The sequence below is a fragment of the Triturus cristatus genome, chromosome 5_1 (assembly GCF_964204655.1).
Source record: "Triturus cristatus chromosome 5_1, aTriCri1.1, whole genome shotgun sequence".
Lineage (NCBI taxonomy): Eukaryota > Metazoa > Chordata > Amphibia > Caudata > Salamandridae > Triturus > Triturus cristatus.
Window position 1 is genome coordinate 940,290,189 of NC_140587.1, and position 23,118 is coordinate 940,313,306.

Consider the following 23,118-nt stretch of genomic DNA (forward strand, 5'->3'; position numbering starts at 1 on the left):
TCTTCTTTCCACTTTTTAGCCACGCCCTTTTTTAGGCGTGTTTTTCTCTCCTCCAGCCAATGGCAAGAGGAGAGAAAAAGAAACACGCCCCCGAATCTGAAACCGCCGCTGCGAGGCATTTCTGCTTCGCCTCGGAGAAAGGCAGTGTTTTTTTCCGTTCTGTCTTGTACCCTTCAAAGCCGGATGAAGATGAAATATGTCCCTGCCCCCAGATGAGTGCGGTAACACTACCGTTTAAAAAACAAAAATCAACTAGGAATGTATTTATGACTCGAGGCCCAGAATATATTCATGAAAGTAGCGTTTATTTTCTGCGAGAGCGTGGGCAGTTTTATACGATTGCATTGAAGGAAGAGTCGGCATCCAATAAATAACAGAAGCCGGTCTGTATCTAAGCCACCCTGCTCTCATCAGCTGATCGCCGCTGTCTCCCGGCTCTGTCTCCACGGGGCGTGGGTGGGAGGGCTGAGAGGACAAAGTGAAGCACATTGAGGGAGCCCTCATCCATTAATCATCGCTCCTCTTCCTTGCCTGAAATCAGCTGGAGGAGGAGCTGGAGCGCGGCTCCGATCGCTGCGCTGTGAGGGGCTTAAGCAAGCCCGGGCAAGCCGCGGCGCTTCCTCTCAGCCTGCACGCGAATGTAGGGCAGGCGGCAGCTGTGCGCGCACAGCGCCCACCTCCAGCCTGGATTACAGGAGCCATGCGACGAGGGGGAGCGCCAGCAAGGACACGCCGATGCATATGTGCTGGAAGATGAAGCTTCAGGTAGGAGCACTGCCTCGCTTCTTGTCGCCGTTAAATAATCCCTGGTGTCTTTTGTTTGGACACGAGGACGTCCAAATTATGTTTCCTTGGGCGGGGAGAAGCCTCATTGTATAAATTCAGCTACATTCCGGTTCAGGTTTCGGTTTGCGCTCCATTGTCTGCTGCCAGCGAAGGAGCGGTTCCCAGTCACGTTAAGTGCAAATCTGTCCTTTCTGATCGCAACTCGGCTGCCTTGACAATTAGAAAGCATTCTGACAGGAGGTGCACGGTTCACGCTAAGGGCGTATTGTTGCACTGTTATTGCACGAATCATGCACAGCAGTCTTATATTGCATCACCGTTCTGTAAATACTGCAGACGACGAGCACAGCGATAGAGCATGGACTGGGCATGTCCCTTCACTAAATTCCCGTGTTTATCTTCTCAAGCAGAGAAGGCTGCTGGCCTAAAATTAGGAGTCTCATTTCGCACGTAGACCACAGGGCCGATTTTTGAACTGTCGTCCAGCAGGCCCGCAAGGCCTGTTTGTTCTGCATATCTGTATCATTTGCAGGGGTCTCCTAATGTGTGCCAAGCACTGACATGTAATCAAGTCTGGCCAGAATGTTGTTGCATTAAAAACAATAGCACGCAAGCCACGGCAGCATGAAACCAAAAAAGAAAGGCAATTGGCTAATTTCTCTGCAGCCTTGCGACGCACAGGCTTTACATGGTCACCGGCTTTACCAACTGCTAGTATTTCAGATGGGCATCCGAAAAAAACACCACGAGGCAATGCTGCCGATAAACACTACAGAGCAGAACAAACTGCTCCAAGTGAGGCCTTCGGACGTGATCTCCTTAGCAGGACACACTGCTTAATTTATGTTACGAATGTATTGTGTTACACAGAACGACCTTGAACCAGCGAGGTTTCAAAGAAATGTGCAGAGTAGGTTTAAGAGAACAGCATATATGCATTGACCGAAAATTAATAAGATGCAGAGTTCAGAATTAGAAGCTCACAACCTCACAACTTCACTCTCTCTCACTCACTACCTCAATCACTCTCTATCTCACTACCTCACTCTCTCTCTGCTAATGCAATAGGTATCACATATGCAAAAAAAAAAGCTAAGGCCAATAGAAATGACAATGCCATTTATTTAGGGATACAAAAATGAAAAAAAAATAATGAGCAATACCAATAGCTCTACCTATAATATTGCAGAGACCATTGCATTGTAAATGCTTGTTTATAGGATGGCACGTCCCAGTGGCGGCCGAGCCTTTGTTTTATTTGCCATGCTGAATGCAGCCGCGTGTTTGTTTCCTTTTTATTTGCAATTTTTTGTTTGGTTTAGAAGCACCCCATGCCGCACTTTCCCGTTAATGGTGACCACGCCCCTTTCTTTAAATGTGCCGCATCTAAAGAAAGGTCCGCAGCAGCTATTAAAGTGAAACCGCAGCAAGGAGTGCTTTTACAAAAAGCATTTGTTTGTCAACGTGACAAACAAATAGCTTTTTTTGTAAATGCGCCCCATACCATGCTTTCACTTTAATGGCAGCCGCAGACCTTTCTGTAGACTCGGCTCGTCTAAAGATAGGGATGCAGCCTCCACTAACGTGAAAGCGCGGCATGGGCGCCTTTACAAAAAAGGTATTTGCAATGCAATAGGACTGGAATTTGCGAGAGTTTAACCTATTGTTATGTGCAATGCCAATAGCTTAAACTCTCATGAGTGCAAGACATATTGCATTGCAAATGCTAGTTACTTTTGCAAAACAAAACTTGGAAGGGTTAAGAGGTTCCTGTATTGTTTCCTAAACCAGGTCCAGTAAGCATGACAATTCCACTTACACTAATAAATACTGGACTTCCAGCCCAGTTCATTCCTTGCTTGCTGGACAGCCCAATAATTATAAATAGAAGCTAATAGGATGCAATGTCCTTCCGCTTGCTCTGGGTGCTGCAGGGTTCAGGGACACTGAGGAAGAACAACATGCTCATAATGTCGGCTTGATGGAAGCCACACGGCTGGAGCACGCGGCGCATTCATGTGTAGGTTTGCTGATGTCTAAATTTCCTAAGCACTAGAAAGCTCTTGCATTCCATTTTATAATTTCCCATGAAAGTTTGCAATATCCTCTCATTGTTAACCCCTTGCTGACATAAGATGATATCAAGTGCTCCCTCAGCCATGTTCATCTCGCCTCCCATGTGCGGCGTGCTGGCTGATCATGCCATATAGCTCAAATGATTCTTCAGTACATAACACTTCATTTGTTTTTACAATACCAAGGTATGCATTTTGAATATGCTCCCATCATACCACGCAGCTGTTCTAAACTGTTACGTCACAGGCAAATCATTTCATTTTAGAACCTTGTTTAGACAAGCATTGGCAAAGTCAATAGCTTTGGGTTGGCTGCCGGCGTTTTGGCTTTGCCAATCCTCTTTTTGGTTTGTCATGGTTTTTGCAAAACTTTATTGTTGGGGTGCTGAAGTGCCCTCCTCAGTCAAAAATAAACATTGGCAAAGCCAATAGGCCTCACCTATGCGAGATATTGGCTTTAGCAATGTGTTTTATCCATCTTGTATAGCAACACAGCCGAAGTGCAGAATGGCTGGCCACATCTTTTTTATTTCTGGTGGGAGGGAGGGAAGGGCAGGAGCAACATGGTGAGGGGGATGCAATCTAGAAGGTAGGTGGAGTGGAAAAAAGCGCTATTACGTGGCCAGCAGTGTTCACGTTATAGCGCTCTGTTTTATGATGAGTGGGGGGATAACAGACACAGGAGAGTTGGGATGGGTGGGGCAAGGCAACACACACAGTATGGGGGCAATGCAAAATGGACAGCTGTAGGGAGGGAGGGTTGAGGCAAAGTCAAGACAGACAGCAGGCAGGAGGGTGAGTGGGGACAAAGCCAACACAGGCAGCAGAAGGGGGGAAAGCCAACATGGACAGCAGGAGGGATGGAGGGAGGGGGCAACCCCAACATGGAGAGTGAGAGGGGGGGTCAGAGCCAACACAGACAGCAGAAAGAAGGGGACACAGCTAAAAGGGACAGCTGGAGGGAGGGAGGCACAACAACAACATAGGCAGCGGAAGGGAAGAAGTGAGAGGAAGAGGTGGGTAGGGCAAAGCCAACACGGACAGGGGAGGAACACAAAGGGGGGAGAAGTGTGTCCCCCGTGACACATGATTCTCAAGGATCCACTCTTTGGTGAACTGGTAACAATATGGGCTAGGGCATTAACACAAAGAGGATTACATGTACGTTTGCATGCATTATCCAGAGGGGTTGTTGTACAGGTGGCAGTGGCGGCTGGTACCCTAAACATTTGGAGAGCAAACCAGCCAAATATTTAGGGTACCAGCCGCTTGTGACTGTCAGTCATGGCTCGTTTTAAACTGTGTTTACAACGAACCATGACAAACAGCTCTAGCATTGAGGACGAGGCTGAAAATGAAATAAAATTGCACTTCCCTCCGCTTGCTTGCCTCCTCCAGTCCTCATGAGTCCCTCGGCGCTCTGACTGCAGGAATGCAATTCCCCATACAAATCCCGATGCTGCTTTCATGCCGCAGATAAGCAGCATGAGCGCAGCTCCAGGATTGGCTGGAGCCGGCTGCCTCGACTCTCCTCGAGGCAATGGGGGCCTGTGTCTGCTCTTCACCTAGCTGTCTTAGACAGCTGGGTGGAGAGGTTTACACTGCGCATGTCAGGCTGGCTGTCGCAAGACAGCCAGCCAAAAAGACATGCGCAGTGTAAACAGGTGGAGTGAGCACCACTCCCCTGCTGCCAGTCAGCAGCAGGGGCCCGCCCCCAAGCATGGCTTGGATGGAGAAAGGAAAAAATAAAATGGTAATAAATGTATTTTATTGCCATTTTATTTTTCACCTTTGTAGCAGCAGGGGGCGACGCTCCTCTGCCCTAATGGATGGGCCGCCGTTGACAGGTGGGGAGCCTGCGATTTCTTGATTGATTAATACATACAACCTGTCTTTTGTCTAAACTAGTAATTTTCTCCGTTTGTAGTGGCACAATTTTGAAGCCATCTCATGTTGTTGCCTGTTCTATTTAGCATCAGGCTTTCAGGTGTTTTCCAGTGTGAAAAGCATTGTTACACTTTTTATATGTGTTGAAACGTAGTGTGTTGTATCAAGACCTTCAATGTCCAAGGCTTCTGGGCCCACTACATATGGCAGCTGTTTTGGGATTATAATGTATTTTTTATAATGTGCGCATAACCGCATGACAAGGGGTGACTTGTCATTTTTGTGAGGGCTGGAGTGGCAGTGATCTTTAATTTACACAACAGGATGTGTGCTCTATTTTATGTGTTTTCAGTGCAGTGACTTAATGTAAACAAGTGTGAGGTTCTTTGCTTGTTATGGTGCCGGTTAGGCACCAATATCCAGAACAATGGTGTGGTTTTTAACATTTTCTCGGGCTAAGGCTAAGCAATCAGCGATTGGAAACAAAAAATAATAAACAGAACTGATGAAAGAAGTATACAGCCAACAAACACACAAATAGTAACATTTGTATTTAATTTACAACAAAAAAAAAAGAATCGATATATTAATTTTAATGAGAAGGTAGGAGCTTTTCAATATGTAGTTTTATTTCTAAAAGAATAAGAAATATGCTAGGTCAGGGCTACTTGCAAATATATAATAAGGAGCCAAAGGTAAAGTTTTAGAGTTTGACCAGGGTCTTTATTGATGTTGTGTGGTGGGAAATCATGGATGCAAATTAAGATTGAAAACATAAATGTATCTGCTCTTCTGAAATCTACTTAAAGCATCATTTCTAAATTGTTTCCTCTTCTTATCTCTCTCTTTGTTTTTTTTAAACATTTACAAACCACAAAAAACATAACTTAAGAAAAGGTAATCTGGGAAAGGAACCCTGAAATAAGTAAATGATTTACATTTTATAACGATAATATGATTTACTAAAGAGCCTTAGAATTATAACAAGGAAGCACTCAGAAATAACATTGGCTCAAAACAGCAGTGAAAGGCTCACAAAGAGGTGCTGGCAGGCCACATGTGGTGCCCGGGCTGTACGTTGAGTATCAGTGAGCTAGACTCTAGCATATTGCTTTGTTTTTTATGCTCCTAATGCATGCTCTTGTTTAATTTGGCGCAAACCAGTGCTTCGATTGAGGCCATCAATCGTTCATACTAGATTTTGCTACGAATCAAGCAGTTTTATGATGAATCTCAAGTTAGTGAATGGTGTGACGGGCTCCTGATGAAGGCACTCCTGCCGCTGCAACCTACTGCCAGCCTTCTTGTTCATTTAAGCTATTCGGCCTGTGGATTTATCTATTAATCATTTGACAGTTTTATGAATGATTGTAATGTGCAATTTTACAAGTGAGAAGCAAACGGAAAAAAAAGGAAATGAATGTATAATTTGTAGTATATTAATGTATATGAACAGTTCAATATAGGACACTATATCAAACCACATTGCTGGTTTTATATTGCAAACTATTTAATATTGTCTTATTTGTATAATCAAATATATCTTTTGTGATAAAAACCAACAAAATCGTTAAGTATGATATCTCGATCCACTGTCATTGTACGGTTTTATTCTGGTTTGCCTACACACATGATATATTTCTCAGTTGCCTAGGCTTTAACTTAATTGATATAATGTTCCTACGTTTGGCAAGTTTCTTTTGTTTGCAGGTGCCCCTACTTTCCTACATCACAAATCAAGCTAAAGACCCCAACAAAATTATTAGCCTTCAATTTCAAGTTCCTTCACATTTACAAAGAGTTATAAACATTTTAATTACGGTTTTTTTTATTTATATATACTTTATTTATCTGTTCATGTTATTTAGTTAAACAGTTATGCTCCCACTGAGAACACATTGTGTACCTCCACAGTGGGGATCTCAGATTAAGTAACTCTCTCCATTAATAGCTGTCTCTGGAGAATCATATATTTTATTGTGTGTTATTGTTAGACAATCCCGGATACATTGTTGTGTCTGTGATTACAATGTCACTTGTGTCATAATTGATGCTTAGTCGTGTCTCTTATTAATAAAATGCAAATTCTGAATGAAGGTCAGAGGAATCCCTCTGCTGGGTTATGGGAGATGGTAATTGTTCCTGGGGAAGAGTCAACATGTTCAAATATACACTGTCCCTTTGAATAACAGATGGATCTGTTCACGTTCCATTGCCATACTTCAATTCGGTTCCTTTATGCATTGTGTTTACATTTCCTTTCGTCTTCTTTCTACTCATAGATGGAGAAATGGGTGTAACAAAAAGCAAGATGCATAAGAGAGGGCAAATGTAATAAACCTAGCCAATGATTATTAATGCAATATGTTTCAATGTACGTGATCTGGTTTTCGTCATATCCAACTGTGACTTAAAAGAGAATTAAAGAAAGAAGTGAGATTTATGTGGATAAAAAAGTGACTCTTTCCGCTTTATTTCATTCAGGACATGTGCTGTTTAGCGCAGCTTCACCTGGAATGTCTCATTTTTTCATCACTTATGAACTGATCTCTTCCACCTGCTTCAGACCAGTGCTAATTTTTTTCTGGTTCAAATATGTCAAACTTGGGCCTATTCTTTGTTTACCACGTGAAGGTTGTATTTCTCAGAAAAGGGTCATTGGCAAGCCTTATAACTCGCCCTCTACAGGATTGTGGTTTGCTCATAGGGTGTTAAGAGAGGTTCCCAATGCAAAATGAGGCAGAATCTGTTCCTGTAAAGGCAGTTCTTGGTCGTCTCATGTTAAAGAAAACATTTTGGCTGGGATGAAAAGTATTTGTTTCTTTATTTTATGTTATGCACATCACTTCTTTTCTACCATTTTCTTCTCCTTGCAGTTGGAACTTCCTTTCGTTTCTTCTCATGGACACCATTTCTTGGCTCTTTTCTGCTTCCTCAGGTAAGGAGGGGGTTTGATCTGTTCTGATCTCTTCAATACTCATCTTCATCTTTCTTCAATACTAACATTCATCTTCAATCCAGATTTACAAGATTGCCATAGAGTTTATGCAATGTGACATTTTTCTCCTGACTGAAAACCTCCCCAGGGGACACTTGTCACCTTTCATGTACACTAATCTGTGCAGGGTGGCACCATGGCTGCTGGAATGGGTCACTGTAGGCAATTAGGAAGGGGACACAAGAGACCTTGACAGAAAAATCCTTGACAAATTCTGATACAAATGACTCCTTGGGGTTTGTAAAGCCATTGGTCCTTCTCCTCATGAAGCTCAAGAACTACAGCACAGGCACAATTGAGAATACAGTTCAAGCGCAGGCTTTGGTTTCACAGTCTCCCGATGTCCCAAATAGACCCTCCAAGTGGCCCATCTTTTTTTTCTGGGGAGCATATGAACCTAAAAGAATTTTTGGATTCACTTGCAGTGCATTTTGCTTTTTGCTCTGCACTGTTTGTCATGATCAAGTGAAGGTGGGTTGCCTGATTGGATGACTTACTGGATCTGCCTTGACTTGAGCTGCTCTTCTGGTAATGAGTTTGGGTGCTTGTGTTCAGTCTTACAACTCCTTCTTATTAGCTTTTAAGAAGATGTTTGAACATCTAGATTTGGAATATTGTGCAGAAGAAGCTTTGTGTGATATTCAATAAAGAAGAATTAATGTTTGACTCATGTGACTCACTTTCATCAATTGCAGCCGAATATACCTTGGTAAAAATAACTCTACTGACTCTTTTTCAGCAGGAGTTGAAAGAATAAATCAAGGACAACTTAATCCATTCATAATGTCCTTCTTCACTGAACTTATCGCTTGCTATTAATTAACATAGATTACTAGAGAGAAGGAAGGAAAGAAAGGAGACCCAAGAAAGTTATTCTAATTTTCATAATGTCTCTTTGTGTGCTCAATCAGAGATTAATGTGGACCTGTTGTCCCAGGAACAACCTATGTAAGTAGAATCTATAAGGGATCCTTTGACTGAAAGTGAAAAGCATCCGTACCAGCGAGCATGGGCTTTGTCTGTGTTGTGGTTATGCTATATTTAGGATCCAGGTCTGTTATAAACAGCTTTAGAAGAAAGCTGATAAAGTTCGATCATCTTCTCAGAAGAAGTAAGTGGAAAATGGGCTTCCTTGTATTGCATCATCTATGAATCAGTTCCAACGCTGATTGCGCTCAAGACAAAAGAAGGAAACGTTATTAATACATCTGCATTGTTGGATGGGGGTGCATATGAAATGTGTATTGCAAAAGACTGTGCCACAAAAATATTATTTCTAGGAGAGTTTAGAAGTCTAAGGTAATTTGTGCTGTAAACAGTTCAACATTAACTTATTTATTTATTTATTTGAAAGGTTTTATAAAGCACAAACATTACCCCAAAGGTTATCAGAGTTCTTGCTTGGAGCAAGACCAGAGAAGGCTCGGGTACAAGTTCTTTCCATGTTGAGTTTTTGTTGTTTCAGCAGTATGTTTGATGGAGCAAGGACTCGTTTTTAAGAGACTTGCATGTATTCAATCCTCTCGTCTAACTTATTAACATGAAATACTAAAGGGTTGTTGGAAATCCCCCACTCCCACACCGGAAAGGGTGGTGGTAACGGGGTCCTTCCAGACATACACAGTGGTAGCTTGGCTCGAGTGGTCAGGGGTCAGGCACCGTGTTAAGCATACGCAATACCCATACAATAACCATGCGTGCATCCGTTCCAAAAACGACACTACACCTTAAAAATTATGAAAATATCTCTGTTTATCTTCTTTTTCTCTTAGTTGCTGATTAAATAAATAATAACACAATCACCATATACAAGGCTTTTTCTGTGGAAGGGTACGTCAAATAAATACTGTCTTAATGATTCAATAAATAGGGGAGATCATAAATAATTAAGGCATAAATATAAGTGCATTACATACAGGCAATTAAATATTATGAGGCAATAAATACTGCAAGCCAATAAATATTGTGCGACAATAAATACTGTGGAACAATAAATACAATGAAGCAATAAATAGGTTAAATACAATAAATACAGTGCTCTCAATAAATAATTAAAAGCTGACAGTGACACTTATAGAATCAGATCACATTTAGATTTCTATGGCCTGATTTGGCCCAGCCACAGCTTGTGGTTAGGTGGATGGCTTGAGGGTGTCTATTCCCTGGCTTGAACAAGGCTGAGGCCCAAACTGAGGTAGATAAAGGGGGGTGATTCTAGAGACCTGGCTCTCTCACTCTACACAACCCCTCTGGATTAGTCTCAGCTCACCCCTGGCACAATCAAGCTGGTTCCAGCACCTCGCTAGCCCCTTGGGTAGTCTCTCAGGATTCCACAGGGCCTCAGGCGCCCTCTATTCCACTTACTGCCCTTTTTCTGAAGCTCCGACGCCGCTGGAGTCGTGTCGACGCCGTGAGGCGGTTCCGGTTCGATGTCGGCGGCCTCGGCGCAATGTCAGTTCTTGACGACGCCGGTAGGCGGTTCCGGTTCGATGTCGGCGGCCTCGGCTCGATCTCGACCTCCGGTTCGATGACGTCGGGCAGTCTTGGCTCGATGTCGACTTCGGGCGGCTCCGGTCCGATGGCGATCTCAGGTTCGATGACGTCGGCTGGCCTTGACTCGATGTCGACTTCCGGCGGCTCCGGAGTGCGATCCCCACTCCCGACCTCCGGTGCTCCTCTCCTCAGGTTCCGGCGACTCCGGAGTGCGACCTCCACTCCCGACCTCCGGTGCTCCTCTCCTCAAGTTCCGGCGACTCCGGAGTGCGATCTCCACTCCCGACCTCCGGCACGCTTCACCTCGGTCTCCGGTGACTCCGGAGGGCGGACTTCACTCCCCCGTCGATGCTGCTCACTCGACCTCGGGTGACTTCCTCCTCGACCTCTGGTACTCTCTACGACCTCCGTCGGCGCCCTCTCTCGACCTCTGGCGGCTCCGGGTACGACGTCTGCTTTTCCAGTCAGCGCCGCTTCTCCACCTCGGGCTCCGGGTCTCTAGGCTTCTCGACGTCGGTCTCCAGGAAAACCAATAATCAGGTCAGGACTTTGCTGTTCTTTGCTTCTGAGGCCTGTTCCTGCTGTCCAGGTCCTTAAGATGGTTTTTCTTGCTTCTTCCCACACAGGGCTCCAGGCTGGGCTCAGTCAGTAGGGACTAGTATCAAGGGTGGGTTTATGGACCCCACTCCAGGCACAAGTTTCCACCCCTGCTGCCTCACTCCTTCCTCCTTCAGGTTTCTGCTGCTCTCTCTTCACCAGTCAGGTGCCAACTGCCAGCTCCAACTGTCAACTCTCTGTCTTAGCTTCCCAACATTCTAAACCGCCTCCAACTGTCACAGGGCTCCAGAATGTTGCAGAAGGTTCTAGTAGGTTCCAGTGGGTTCTGATGATGTCACAGGTGGCCACCATTTTGTGCTCCAGGCCCTCAGACAGAAGTTCCAGGGGTAGATAAAATGGCTCCCTGAATCTGCATCAACACTAAAAAGTCTGGTGGTTCCCAAAAAGGAAAAATTCTAACAGGGTTTGAGGCAAAAGTGGGACAAAATAAATAATGATGAGGAGGGACCACCCAAAGGGCTGACAGGTCTAACACGCGTCCCCCCCAGCTGAAAGTGGGGAGAGCTACCCAACCCCTTGGGAGTTCTCATCACTAAGGCGGAAATACCTTGAGAGACCGTCTGCATTGGCGTGGTCCACTCCAGGCCGATGTTCCACCTGAAAGTCCATTCCCTGTAGGGAAATAGACCACCTCAACAACTTGGGATTCTCCCCCTTCATTTGCATCAGCCAACGAAGGGGTCTGTGGTCGGTCTGAACCAGGAAGTGCGAGCCAAACAGGTATGGCCGCAACTTCTTCAGAGCCCATACCACTGCAAAGGCTTCACGCTGTATTGCACTCCACTTCTGTTCCCTGGGAAGTAGTCTCTGGGATAGGAAGACCACGGGTTGATCCAGACCCTCTTCATTGAGTTGCGATAACACTGCCCCAATGCCATGTTCTGATGCATCCGTCTGGACAATGAACTCCTTGGAGAAGTCTGGGGCCCTTAAGACCGGGGCCTCGCACATGGCTTGCTTCAGCTTCACGAAGGCCTGCTGACAAGCCTCCGTCCAGACTACCCGTCGAGGTTGTTTCTTGGACGTGAGCTCCGTGAGGGGGGCTACAATGGTACCGTACCCCTTCACGAAGCGGCGGTAATATCCCGTGAGGCCCAGAAAAGCTCGGACCTCAGTCTGTGTCTTGGGGGGTTCCCAGGCCATGATGGCCTCGATCTTCGCCTGGAGGGGTTGCACCGCTCCCCTACCCACCAAGTGTCCAAGGTACACTACCGACCCCTGCCCGATCTGGCACTTGCTGGCCTTGATCGTCAATCCAGCTTGTCTCAGGGCCTGGAGAACAGCTTGCAAGTGACGCAAGTGATCCTCCCAGCTGTTACTGAAGACGGCTATGTCATCCAGATAAGCAGCAGAGAAACTCTCCATTCCGGTGAGGATCTGGTTTACCAGGCGCTGAAACGTGGCAGGTGCGTTCTTGAGCCCAAAGGGCATCACACAGAACTGGTAGTGGCCATTGGGCGTGGAGAAGGCTGACCTTTCCCTTGCTCCATCAGTCAAAGAGATCTGCCAGTACCCAGAAGTAAGGTCAAAGGTACTTAGATATTGGGCAGCTCCCAGCCGGTCAATCAATTCATCCGCCCTAGGGATCGGATGAGCATCAGTTTTGGTCACTGAATTCAGTCCCCGGTAGTCCACACAGAACCTCAGTTCCGGTTGGGCACCCGGTGGTGCAGCTTTTGGTACTAGTACCACCGGACTGGACCAGGGGCTGCTAGAAGGTTCGATCACTCCTAGCTCCAGCATCTTAGTGACTTCACCGTTAATGCTGGCCTTCACCTTGTCTGACATCCGGTAGATCTTGGACTTCACAGGTGGGCTGTCTCCTGTGTCCACGTCATGGACGCACAGGTGAGTCCTACCCGGGACAAGGGAGAACAACGAAGAGTACTGCCCCAGGACCTGGCGGCAGTCCTCCTGCTGTTCAGGAGTTAGAGATGGGGAGAGAATCACTCCCTCCACCGACCCATCCTTTTCTTGAGACGCAAACAAATCGGGGAGAGGCTCGCTTTCCACGTCCTCTGCTCCGTCAGTCACCATCATCAAGATGACTTCGGGCCTCTCGTGGTGGGGTTTGAGGCGGTTGGCGTGCAGCACCCGTAGGGGCTGACGAGGGGTCTTCAGGTCCACCAAGTAGGTAGCCTTACCCTTCTTCTCCAACACCTCAAAGGGTCCTGACCAGCGATCCTGGAGGGCACTAAGCTCTCCTGGTTCGATCACCCACACCTTCTGGCCAGGCTCCAACTCCACCGGGTGAGCATTGTGGTCATACCACGCCTTCATCACTGCTTGGCTGGCCTCCAAGTTGTCAGAAGCTTGCTTCCACAACTTAGCCATTTGGCTCCGGAAGGCCAGCATGTAGCTCACCATGTCCTGGGGAAGCTTTCTGGGAGTTCTTTCCCATCCGTCTCTCACCAGGTTGAGAGGTCCACGTACAGGGTGCCCATACAGAAGCTCGAAGGGGCTGAAGCCCACTCCCTTCTGTGGCACTTCCCTGTAGGAGAAGAGTAAGCAGGGTAGGAGGACGTCCCATTTCCTCCGCAGGCTTTCAGGCAGACTTCTGATCATGCCCTTCAAGGTTTTGTTAAACCTCTCCATCAGACCATTGGTCTGGGGGTGGTAAGGAGTTGTGAACCGGTAGGTCACTCCACACTCCTTCCACATGGCCCGCATGTACGCTGACATGAAGTTGGTCCCCCTGTCGGACACAACTTCCTTGGGAAAACCCACTCGGGTGAAGATTCCCATCAGGGCCCTAGCCACAACAGGTGCCGTTATGGTCCTCAGAGGTATTGCCTCTGGGTACCGTGTGGCATGATCCACCAGAACCAGGATAAACCTGTGACCAGCTGTAGTCAGCGGATCTAATGGACCCACAATGTCGATGCCCACCCTTTCAAAGGGGGTGCTAACGACAGGAAGTGGTTCCAGGGGAGCTTTTAGCTTCACCCCTGTTTTCCCACTGGCTTGGCAAGACACACATGTCCGGCAGTAGGTATCGGACGACACTTTCATTTGAGGCCAATAAAAGTGTGGGACAAGTCGGGCGAAGGTCTTGTCTTGCCCCAGGTGTCCTGCCAATGGGATCTCGTGAGCCAACTCCAGAAGGAAGGCTCGATAACGTTGAGGGACTACCAAGGCTCGTGACGATCCATGTAGGGGTGCCTTGGGCTCACTGTAGAGGAGGCCATCCTCCCAGTAAACACTGTAGTTCCCTTCAACGTTTCCTGCTGCCTGGGCTTGGGCCTGACGCCTTAGCCCCTCAAGGGTAGGGCACTCCCTCTGGCCCTGGCAGAATTCCTCCCTGGACGGGCCTCCCTCCACGTGCCACTCGGCCGGGATGGGTAGGTCCTCCAGTTTGGTAACATCCCCCACCGCAGACTCCTGGTCCACCACCTCCGGTGGCCTATCCGTCCTACGGGGTGTGGACGCCGAGGCAGGCTCCTCCTGTCCTCGGTTCTTCCCTTGACTGGCAGCTGGCTGGGCCTTTGTTCCAGGCTCCAGCCGAAACGAACTCCCTCTCCGGGTAGTCGCGGACCTTGTGCTCACACAGGCCCAGTCAGGTGTACCCAGCATCTCAGTATGAGTCCGGTATTCCACCTCCTTCCAAGCATTGTGCTCCATGTCATTCCCCAGCAGACAATCGACTGGCACGGCAGGGCTTACGGCAACTCGAAGTGAACCTGCAACCCCCCCCCATTCAAAGGGAACCTCGGCCACCGGATAGTGGCCTGTTCTGCCGTCAGCCATCGCGGCTGGGTGGAGTACATCGGGAATTACCTGCTCTGGAGACACCAGTTGGCTACGCACCATAGTCATACTGGCTCCTGTGTCCCTCAGAGCCTCCCCTCTTTGGCCGTTGATGGTGACCCACTGCCCATACTTTACAGTATTTGCGGGCACCTGGATCTTAGGAACCATCTCCCGTTCTCCCAGGGACACTAAAGTGACACCCGCCCACTCCCTTCCCTTAGTTAAGGGCATCTCCTCCCCGAGCACTGCACTAGCTACTCCGGGGGTCTTTCCTCCAATGGGAGGGGGTGGTCGTTTCAGGCACTTCGGATCTCCCTTATAGTGTCCAACGCCACCGCACTCGTAGCAATGGACAACCCTTGGCTGCTGACTCTGGCCAGGATTAGGGTTTCTGGGTGGGTTAGCCCTAGGGGTGAATCCTGTTCCCTTCCCTTGGAAGTTATTTTGGGGGCCTTTGGAGAACTCCTTTTTCTTTTCCCCTCCCTCTTTCTTCTGGGGGGCGCCCTGTCCGGCCTTTTGAGTATCCCCTCCAGTCCCCCTTGTGGACACCCGGGTACTAGCCCAAATGTCCGCCTCCTCAGCAAGCTTCCGGGGACTGGTCAGCTTGCTATCCACCAGGTGTTGACGCAGTTCAGGGAAACATTTCTCGAGCAGGTGTTCCTTCAGTACTAGATCAAACAACCCCTCATAGTTCCTCACTTCACTGCCCTGAATCCAACCCTCTAGTGCCTTCTTTGCATAGTCCAGGAAGTCCACCCAATTCTGTGTGCCCAGTTTGTGACTACCCCTGAACTTCTGTCTGTACTTTTCGGGTGTTAGTCCAAACTTTCTTATGAGCGCCAGTTTCATGGTGGGGTAGTGGGTCTGCTCATCCTCCTCTAAGGCCAATAAAGCATCCCTACCAGCTGGAGGCATGTACTTGTACAATCCTGCTCCCCAGTACTTCTCTGGAACCCCATGGGCCCTTAACGAGATCTCATAGGCCGCTAGCCACTTGGCGATATCGTCACCCGCCCCATAGCTAGCTACTATGTCCTTTGGCAGGTAGGGTTTGGGTTCCCTGGTGAACTCTTGGTCTTTGCTGCCACCATTGGGAACAGTGTGTGCCCCGACTCTTAGGATCTGAAGATCTATCTCTTTCAGCCTTAGCTCATGAGCCATCCTCTGTTCCTCCTTCTCCTTCTCCAGCCTTGCTAAGTCCCATGTGAGCTGTCTTTTCTCCCTCCGGTCTGTTAACTCCACTTCAGACAAGCCACCGCTAGAGGCACTGCTGCCCTTCCTGGAAATGGTTCCGGGCCCCGCTACTAGGTTCCCCACCTCAGGTTGGTACAGACCAGCTCCCTCACTGTCGGGCTCTCTATCCCTGTCCTCCTCCTCAGCCTTGCTTTCTCGTCGTGCCTCTCCCCAAGCCCTTAAGCTGGTTTGGAGTGCACCCTTCTTTGCTCCTGGGGGACAATACACCCCCTCCCGCTGACAAAACTCCCTGAGTTGGGCCACAGTGTAGGTTTCCAGGTCTTCTAGCACAAACTCCATTTTGCCCACTCAGAACAGAAGACAGGTTTTTACAGAAGCAATGCAGGGGGGTACCTTTAATGATACCTCCTCCCACCACCAGAGTAAATTTGGAAAAACAAAAACTCACAATTAGGAAGGCCGCTTTGAGAAAACTCCAGGTGTAGGCCTATGGACTACCCACAGTTATTGTCGAGTATGCGTAGGCACAGCTCAATCCCGCCGCTGAACACCAATTATGTTGGAAATCCCCCACTCCCACACCGGAAAGGGTGGTGGTAACGGGGTCCTTCCAGACATACACAGTGGTAGCTTGGCTCGAGTGGTCAGGGGTCAGGCACCGTGTTAAGCATACGCAATACCCATACAATAACCATGCGTGCATCCGTTCCAAAAACAACACTACACCTTAAAAATTATGAAAATATCTCTGTTTATCTTCTTTTTCTCTTAGTTGCTGATTAAATAAATAATAACACAATCACCATATACAAGGCTTTTTCTGTGGAAGGGTACGTCAAATAAATACTGTCTTAATGATTCAATAAATAGGGGAGATCATAAATAATTAAGGCATAAATATAAGTGCATTACATACAGGCAATTAAATATTATGAGGCAATAAATACTGCAAGCCAATAAATATTGTGCGACAATAAATACTGTGGAACAATAAATACAGTGAAGCAATAAATAGGTTAAATACAATAAATACAGTGCTCTCAATAAATAATTAAAAGCTGACAGTGACACTTATAGAATCAGATCACATTTAGATTTCTATGGCCTGATTTGGCCCAGCCACAGCTTGTGGTTAGGTGGATGGCTTGAGGGTGTCTATTCCCTGGCTTGAACAAGGCTGAGGCCCAAACTGAGGTAGATAAAGGGGGGAGATTCTAGAGACCTGGCTCTCTCACTCTACACAACCCCTCTGGATTAGTCTCAGCTCACCCCTGGCACAATCAAGCTGGTTCCAGCACCTCTCTAGCCCCTAGGGTAGTCTCTCAGGATTCCACAGGGCCTCAGGCGCCCTCTATTCCACTTACTGCCCTTTTTCTGAAGCTCCGACGCCGCTGGAGTCGTGTCGACGCCGTGAGGCGGTTCCGGTTCGATGTCGGCGGCCTCGGCGCAATGTCAGTTCTTGACGACGCCGGTAGGCGGTTCCGGTTCGATGTCGGCGGCCTCGGCTCGATCTCGACCTCCGGTTCGATGACGTCGGGCAGTCTTGGCTCGATGTCGACTTCGGGCGGCTCCGGTCCGATGGCGATCTCAGGTTCGATGACGTCGGCCGGCCTTGACTCGATGTCGACTTCCGGCGGCTTCGGAGTGCGATCCCCACTCCCGACCTCCGGTGCTCCTCTCCTCAGGTTCCGGCGACTCCGGAGTGCGACCTCCACTCCCGACCTCCGGTGCTCCTCTCCTCAAGTTCCGGCGACTCCGGAGTGCGATCTCCACTCCCGACCTCCGGCACGCTTCACCTCGGTCTCCGGCGACTCCGGAGGGCGGACTTCACTCCCCCGTCGACGCCGCTCACTCGACCTCGGGTGACTTCCTCCTCGACCTCTGGTACTCTCTACGACCTCCGTCGGCGCCCTCTCTCGACCTCTGGCGGCTCCGGGTACGACGTCTGCTTTTCCAGTCAGCGCCGCTTCTCCACCTCGGGCTCCGGGTCTCTAGGCTTCTCGACGTCGGTCTCCAGGAAAACCAATAATCAGGTCAGGACTTTGCTGTTCTTTGCTTCTAAGGCCTGTTCCTGCTGTCCAGGTCCTTAAGATGGTTTTTCTTGCTTCTTCCCACACAGGGCTCCAGGCTGGGCTCAGTCAGTAGGGACTAGTATCAAGGGTGGGTTTATGGACCCCACTCCAGGCACAAGTTTCCACCCCTGCTGCCTCACTCCTTCCTCCTTCAGGTTTCTGCTGCTCTCTCTTCACCAGTCAGGTGCCAACTGCCAGCTCCAACTGTCAACTCTCTGTCTTAGCTTCCCAACATTCTAAACCGCCTCCAACTGTCACAGGGCTCCAGAATGTTGCAGAAGGTTCTAGTAGGTTTTAGTGGGTTCTGATGATGTCACAGGTGGCCACCATTTTGTGCTCCAGGCCCTCAGACAGAAGTTCCAGGGGTAGATAAAATGGCTCCCTGAATCTGCATCAACACTAAAAAGTCTGGTGGTTCCCAAAAAGGAAAAATTCTAACAGGGTTTGAGGCAAAAGTGGGACAAAATAAATAATGATGAGGAGGGACCACCCAAAGGGCTGACAGGTACAACAAGGGTCTATTAGTATGTTGGGCGGATCGCGGTGGCAATCCGCCCGACATTATCCCCCGCCTGCCTCCCATTTCCCCCGCCACATTATGATGGCAGGGAGTACCGCGGCAGACGGGAAGACCGTCCGCCACTTTTCCGCCCGGTTGAGTCGTCGACCGGGCGGAAAAGGGCTGCATATGGTGGCGGTGTCTGCTAGACAACGCCATCCATATTAGAATGGCAGCGGGAAGCAGCCTTTCACGGAAAGGCATGCGGTCTTCTCAGTTGGGGGCCCGTTGCGGGCCCCCAGGGTGTTGGGGGTGGGGGGTTCATGCAAATACACAAGGTGCATCCACAGCATTGTGGCGGGCGGTGCTGTGAGCACTGCCCACCACAATGTTGTTGATGGGGGATGCCACCGCCACTGTGGCGGTGGCATCCTAATTGCCAGTGTGGGACCGCTGCATCACTGGCAGCCGCTCCCAGCACCGCTAGGGTTTCGTCCGCCCGCCATCCTAATAGGCCCCTAACTGTGTCTTGTGACTAATCATCACGCATTTCATAAACATAAAAGGTAGAGAAGCTTGCCTATGTGTTTACTAACCATTAATACAGATAGCGGACTAAACGCGTCTGGAACAAGGAAAACTTTACTGCACATGCGTCAATTGCATACACGCAATGTGACGTCTAACGGCTTGGAGGGAACTTCCTGCGCATGAGCAGAAAGCATTAATATGGCGTCTTTAAGACCCACATGCATGGCATCTGATTTGTTGCTTAGAAAACGCTCTATTTACTAAAAGCTAATGCAGGGAAAGTACTTATGATTTAAGGGTAATAGAGTAGAGGTGGGGGGTATACAGTGAAACCATTTATTTTTTAAATTCATATTTTCTCTCTATGACCTTTCCATTAGTTTTTATTTGGGCCTTCTCGCCATGACTTGAGTGTTCTGAGTGAAAGTCGTCTGTGCATGTCCAACCGAGGTGCCCTTGAAAGGATGACACCATGTTTTGAATCACAGCCATGGACACAGACTGCTAAACCCTGGGAAACCAAAAGTCAAGAGTTCAACCTTTTAAGTCATATGGACATTGATGATAATTTGTTGCAGATATTAATAAAATTCGAATGGGAAAATTAAATTGAATATAAATTAAGGTGCTGGATTTATGAACAAAGGGCAACTTGATTGAAATGGTATGCCATCATGGTGTAATGACCTAACGCTCCTTGCCTGTCCAATAAGAAATTCGTATTTTTACGATATTCAAACTTTAGGGGGTGGTACATGAATCCCAAATGGTATAATTGGGGTAGTTAGTTAGTTAGAGTGAAGTGTGTGATCGAGAATGTGAGGATGCTGTGAGCCAGAGATGCTGTTGGAGTGACGAGTAATGCTGATGAAGAATCAATTAAAAGTATTTCCTACCTTAAGAAATTGATTAGAAAGAAGATCGCGGAACAATCTCGAGGAGGAAGAGAGTGTCAGAGAGGGGTGCGACGAGTCGTCGGTTGTAGAGAGGTCCACTATGTTGTCCTGATTCCCGTCCTACAGCCTTTGTCGTCTGTTCTGTCCCAGGGGACCTTTACCAGCTCTTTGGCCAGGGAGTTGGTCTTTACACCATTTTGGGTAATATAAACTACGTATATTTCTGATGTACTGCTCTCTCTATCCTCTCCTTTCAGTGCAAAGCCATTGAATTGAATCTGAGTGTATTTGTTTAATTGAATCTTCCTTCCTTGATTGATGGTGCCTGTAGTGTGCATTTGAGATGGTTCACTCACATTTTAAATTTTAGATAAAGGTTATTAAAACTTCCCGTGTCTGTGCTTAATTTGCATATAAAATCAAAGTGTAATTAAGGTTATGTGCATCTTCACCATCAACTAGTTCCAACTAATTTGGTCCATCGACCAAATGAAAAGAACTTCTTGATCAGTGAAAAGTTAGTTAGGATGATTAACTAATCTTGAGGAATTAATCAACTGATAAAATGTTCAAAATTCCAGCGGTTTTACCAGATATTGTGTGTGTGTGTGTGTTTTGATGGGCCCAGGTGAGTATATGGTATTGGAGTATCTGTTGTTGGTGCGCCGTTGGATCATGTTGTTAGAGCTTCTAAGGGTTCAATTCAAGCCGGATAGTTCAAGTTTTTTGGCCAGGTAAACTTGAGTGTTGTAATGAAGTGCCTTTTGTGTTAGGCATGCTATCTTGAGATTAATCCTTGCTTCAAAAGGGAGCCAATTGAGTTAAATTAGGTCTGGTGTGATGCGCTCACTATTTCTTGAGCCTGTGAGAAATCTGGCAGCAGAGTTTAAAGTAAACCTTGAAGGGTACATTCTAGATTTGGGAAGTGCAGCTAGGGTCGCAATTCTGTAGTCTAAACAGGAGATAACTAGGGATTAGACTGCATGCTTCATGTCATCAAGAGGTATGAAGAGTTTGATTTTTCTTAACATGTTGAGTTGGTGATTAGCTCCTACAGTTGTTGCACTGATGTGGTCTTGCATATTCATGTGTTTGTCCAGAGTTATGCCTAATGATCTAGTTGAGTCCACAACATGTGGTGTGCAACTGAGGGCTGTTAGTTGTTTGAGCCAGTCCTGGATGGGTGTAGGATGATTGTGCGGGGACATCAGGAGGAATTAGGTTTTCATAGTATTTAACAAAAGGTGATTATGAGTTAACCAGTGTTGTGTTTTCCCAAGGGCTGAGTTAAGAGTTTTGATGTCAGCGGGTGTAGAAATGTTCATGAACAGTTGGGTATCATCTGCGTACATGTAGTAGTTTATATTCAAGAGTTTCAGAATTTTGGTGAGAGGTTCCATGTATAGGTTGAAGAGCATAGGTGATAGGGTTGATCTTTGAGGTACTGTGAGAAAGGGAGTGGTGGACTTTGATTCTCCGAGCTCTATTATGTAGGAACAATGCAAACCAATTTAAGACTGGGCCTGATAACCCCATCCTTTTTTCAAGAAAAGCAATCAAGTTGTCATGTTTGACCATGTTGAACGGCGTGGAAAGATCAGGAGTAAAAAAGGCAACTATCATTTTGGTCCAGTATTTTCAGTGTGTCATCCACGATGTGTGTCAGTACTGTGTTTTATTTTAGTACAGGTGTTGGCCAATGGCAAATGCCTACACTACCTTCCCAATGAGTGTGGCAGCTATTGATGGACACTGGGGAGAGCTATAAAAGACCCTTGGGCGCTTTGCACCAAAGGGATTCCTTTTTTTAATTTTTAGCTCCGGATGCTCGGGAAGAGGCTCCTGAGAAGCCAGAGGCTTTTTTTTAGCGTGCAGGGCACTAAACTTTCACTTTGCTAAAGTGAAAGTAAAACAAGCCCATTTCTTTCACTGCATCAATGCTCTGGAGGCATATCTCAGTCCCCGAGCACTGATTGTGTTGGGTAGGTATCTTTGGAAAGGGAAGAATCGCCGCTTTCCAATAGTATCTCTCCCCAGGTGATCCCTGCTTGGAGTTCACCACTGGAGAGCGATCCCCATGAAGGGATCTATGCACTAGACACCAGGGATTCTCTGGAGGGGCCCTTAGGTAATGGCTTGTGTTCCCCTATGCCCACAAATGTGCAGTCTTTCAGCTCCAACTGGGTTGCCGATGGGGGCATTTACCCCCACTCTACCCCCCTGGGACGGCAGACAGCAACTAGACACCAGTGAGAAACAAAATAAACAGAAAAAGGAGAGGTGGCATCTGCAAACCATGGTCATGCCCCTACCATAAAAAAGGACAAACAGTCTTTCTGCCCCCCTGAGGGGCAGATTGATGGCTTGTCCCAATCCACCTACCTGGGGTGAAACAAAGCCCCTGGAGGGGAAAATTCCCTCTTTGCTCCAGGTAAATGTAGAAAAAAAACTCACGGATGTGGGTTGTCCACCATGGGCATGGCCGTGCCCCCAGTCCCACTTTGTCCCACCCCCCAGAGGAAGCAGAGAGCTCACTAGACAGCAGTGATAAAAGTAATCAGAAAATCGAGGTGTGGAAAAGTAGGTCTGTTATCTTGCCATTCACTCCACCATTTTGTGCTATACCCTTCATGACTGACCTTCTCTCTCTTTCACGATCACTCTGGAGCTCCACTTTTGACCTCCCACATTCCTGCACAGACGCTCACACCCTGTTCGTGCTTTGACCTGCCACAAACGGACCAGCCCATGCTCAACCATTCGGACAGGGAGTTTCCCAGATGTTTATCGTCCTCACCCTGCACACTATGCCCTGCAGGCGTCCAACAGCTACCATCTGCAGGCCTATCAGATTGACCTCTGCTTGCTGTGTAATCATTCCTCTCTCCTGTGCCCTGCAGGGGTCCAACAACTACCATCTGCGGACTTATCTGATCGAACTTTACTTGTCGTATAAACATGCTTTTCGCCTACACCCTGCAGGGGCCTCACCACTACCATCTGTGGACTTATCAGATTAACCTTTGTTTGACATATAATCATGCCTTTTTCACCTATGCCCTGCAGGGGCCAAACAGCCACCACCTGCTGATTGTATCATAACTGACCATTGCTTGTCTGTAAATTATTGGTGTTTGTTATTCTTCACCTAGCACGCACAGGGTGGGTATGAAGGGTATATAAGGTGCAGAAGCAAAGCCTCCTCAGACAAGCTGCGGGTGTCTGTTGCCGATGCTCTCTCTCCATCTCATGAGATTGTAATAAATATCCTTTCTCTCGGCGCTCTAGTGTTGGTCTCAATTTGTATCCCGGACCCGTG

At 47.6% G+C, this 23,118-nt stretch overlaps 1 protein-coding gene across 2 annotated transcripts in view; it reads left to right on the forward strand.

Moving 5' to 3' along the window:
* Window positions 1-544: 544 nt before the first annotated feature.
* LAMA1 (laminin subunit alpha 1) overlaps window positions 545-23,118 on the forward strand; it is a 692,815-nt gene continuing 670,241 nt past the window's right edge. Inside the window, exons 1-2 of one of the 2 annotated variants that reach the window (XM_085605997.1) lie at window positions 545-765; window positions 7,625-7,686. In XM_085605997.1, coding sequence (XP_085462123.1) covers window positions 7,650-7,686 — 37 coding nt within the window. In that variant the 5' untranslated portion in view covers window positions 545-765; window positions 7,625-7,649. The remainder of the gene's footprint in view (window positions 766-7,624; window positions 7,687-23,118) is intronic. The other variant, XM_085606000.1, reaches the window with a different exon arrangement.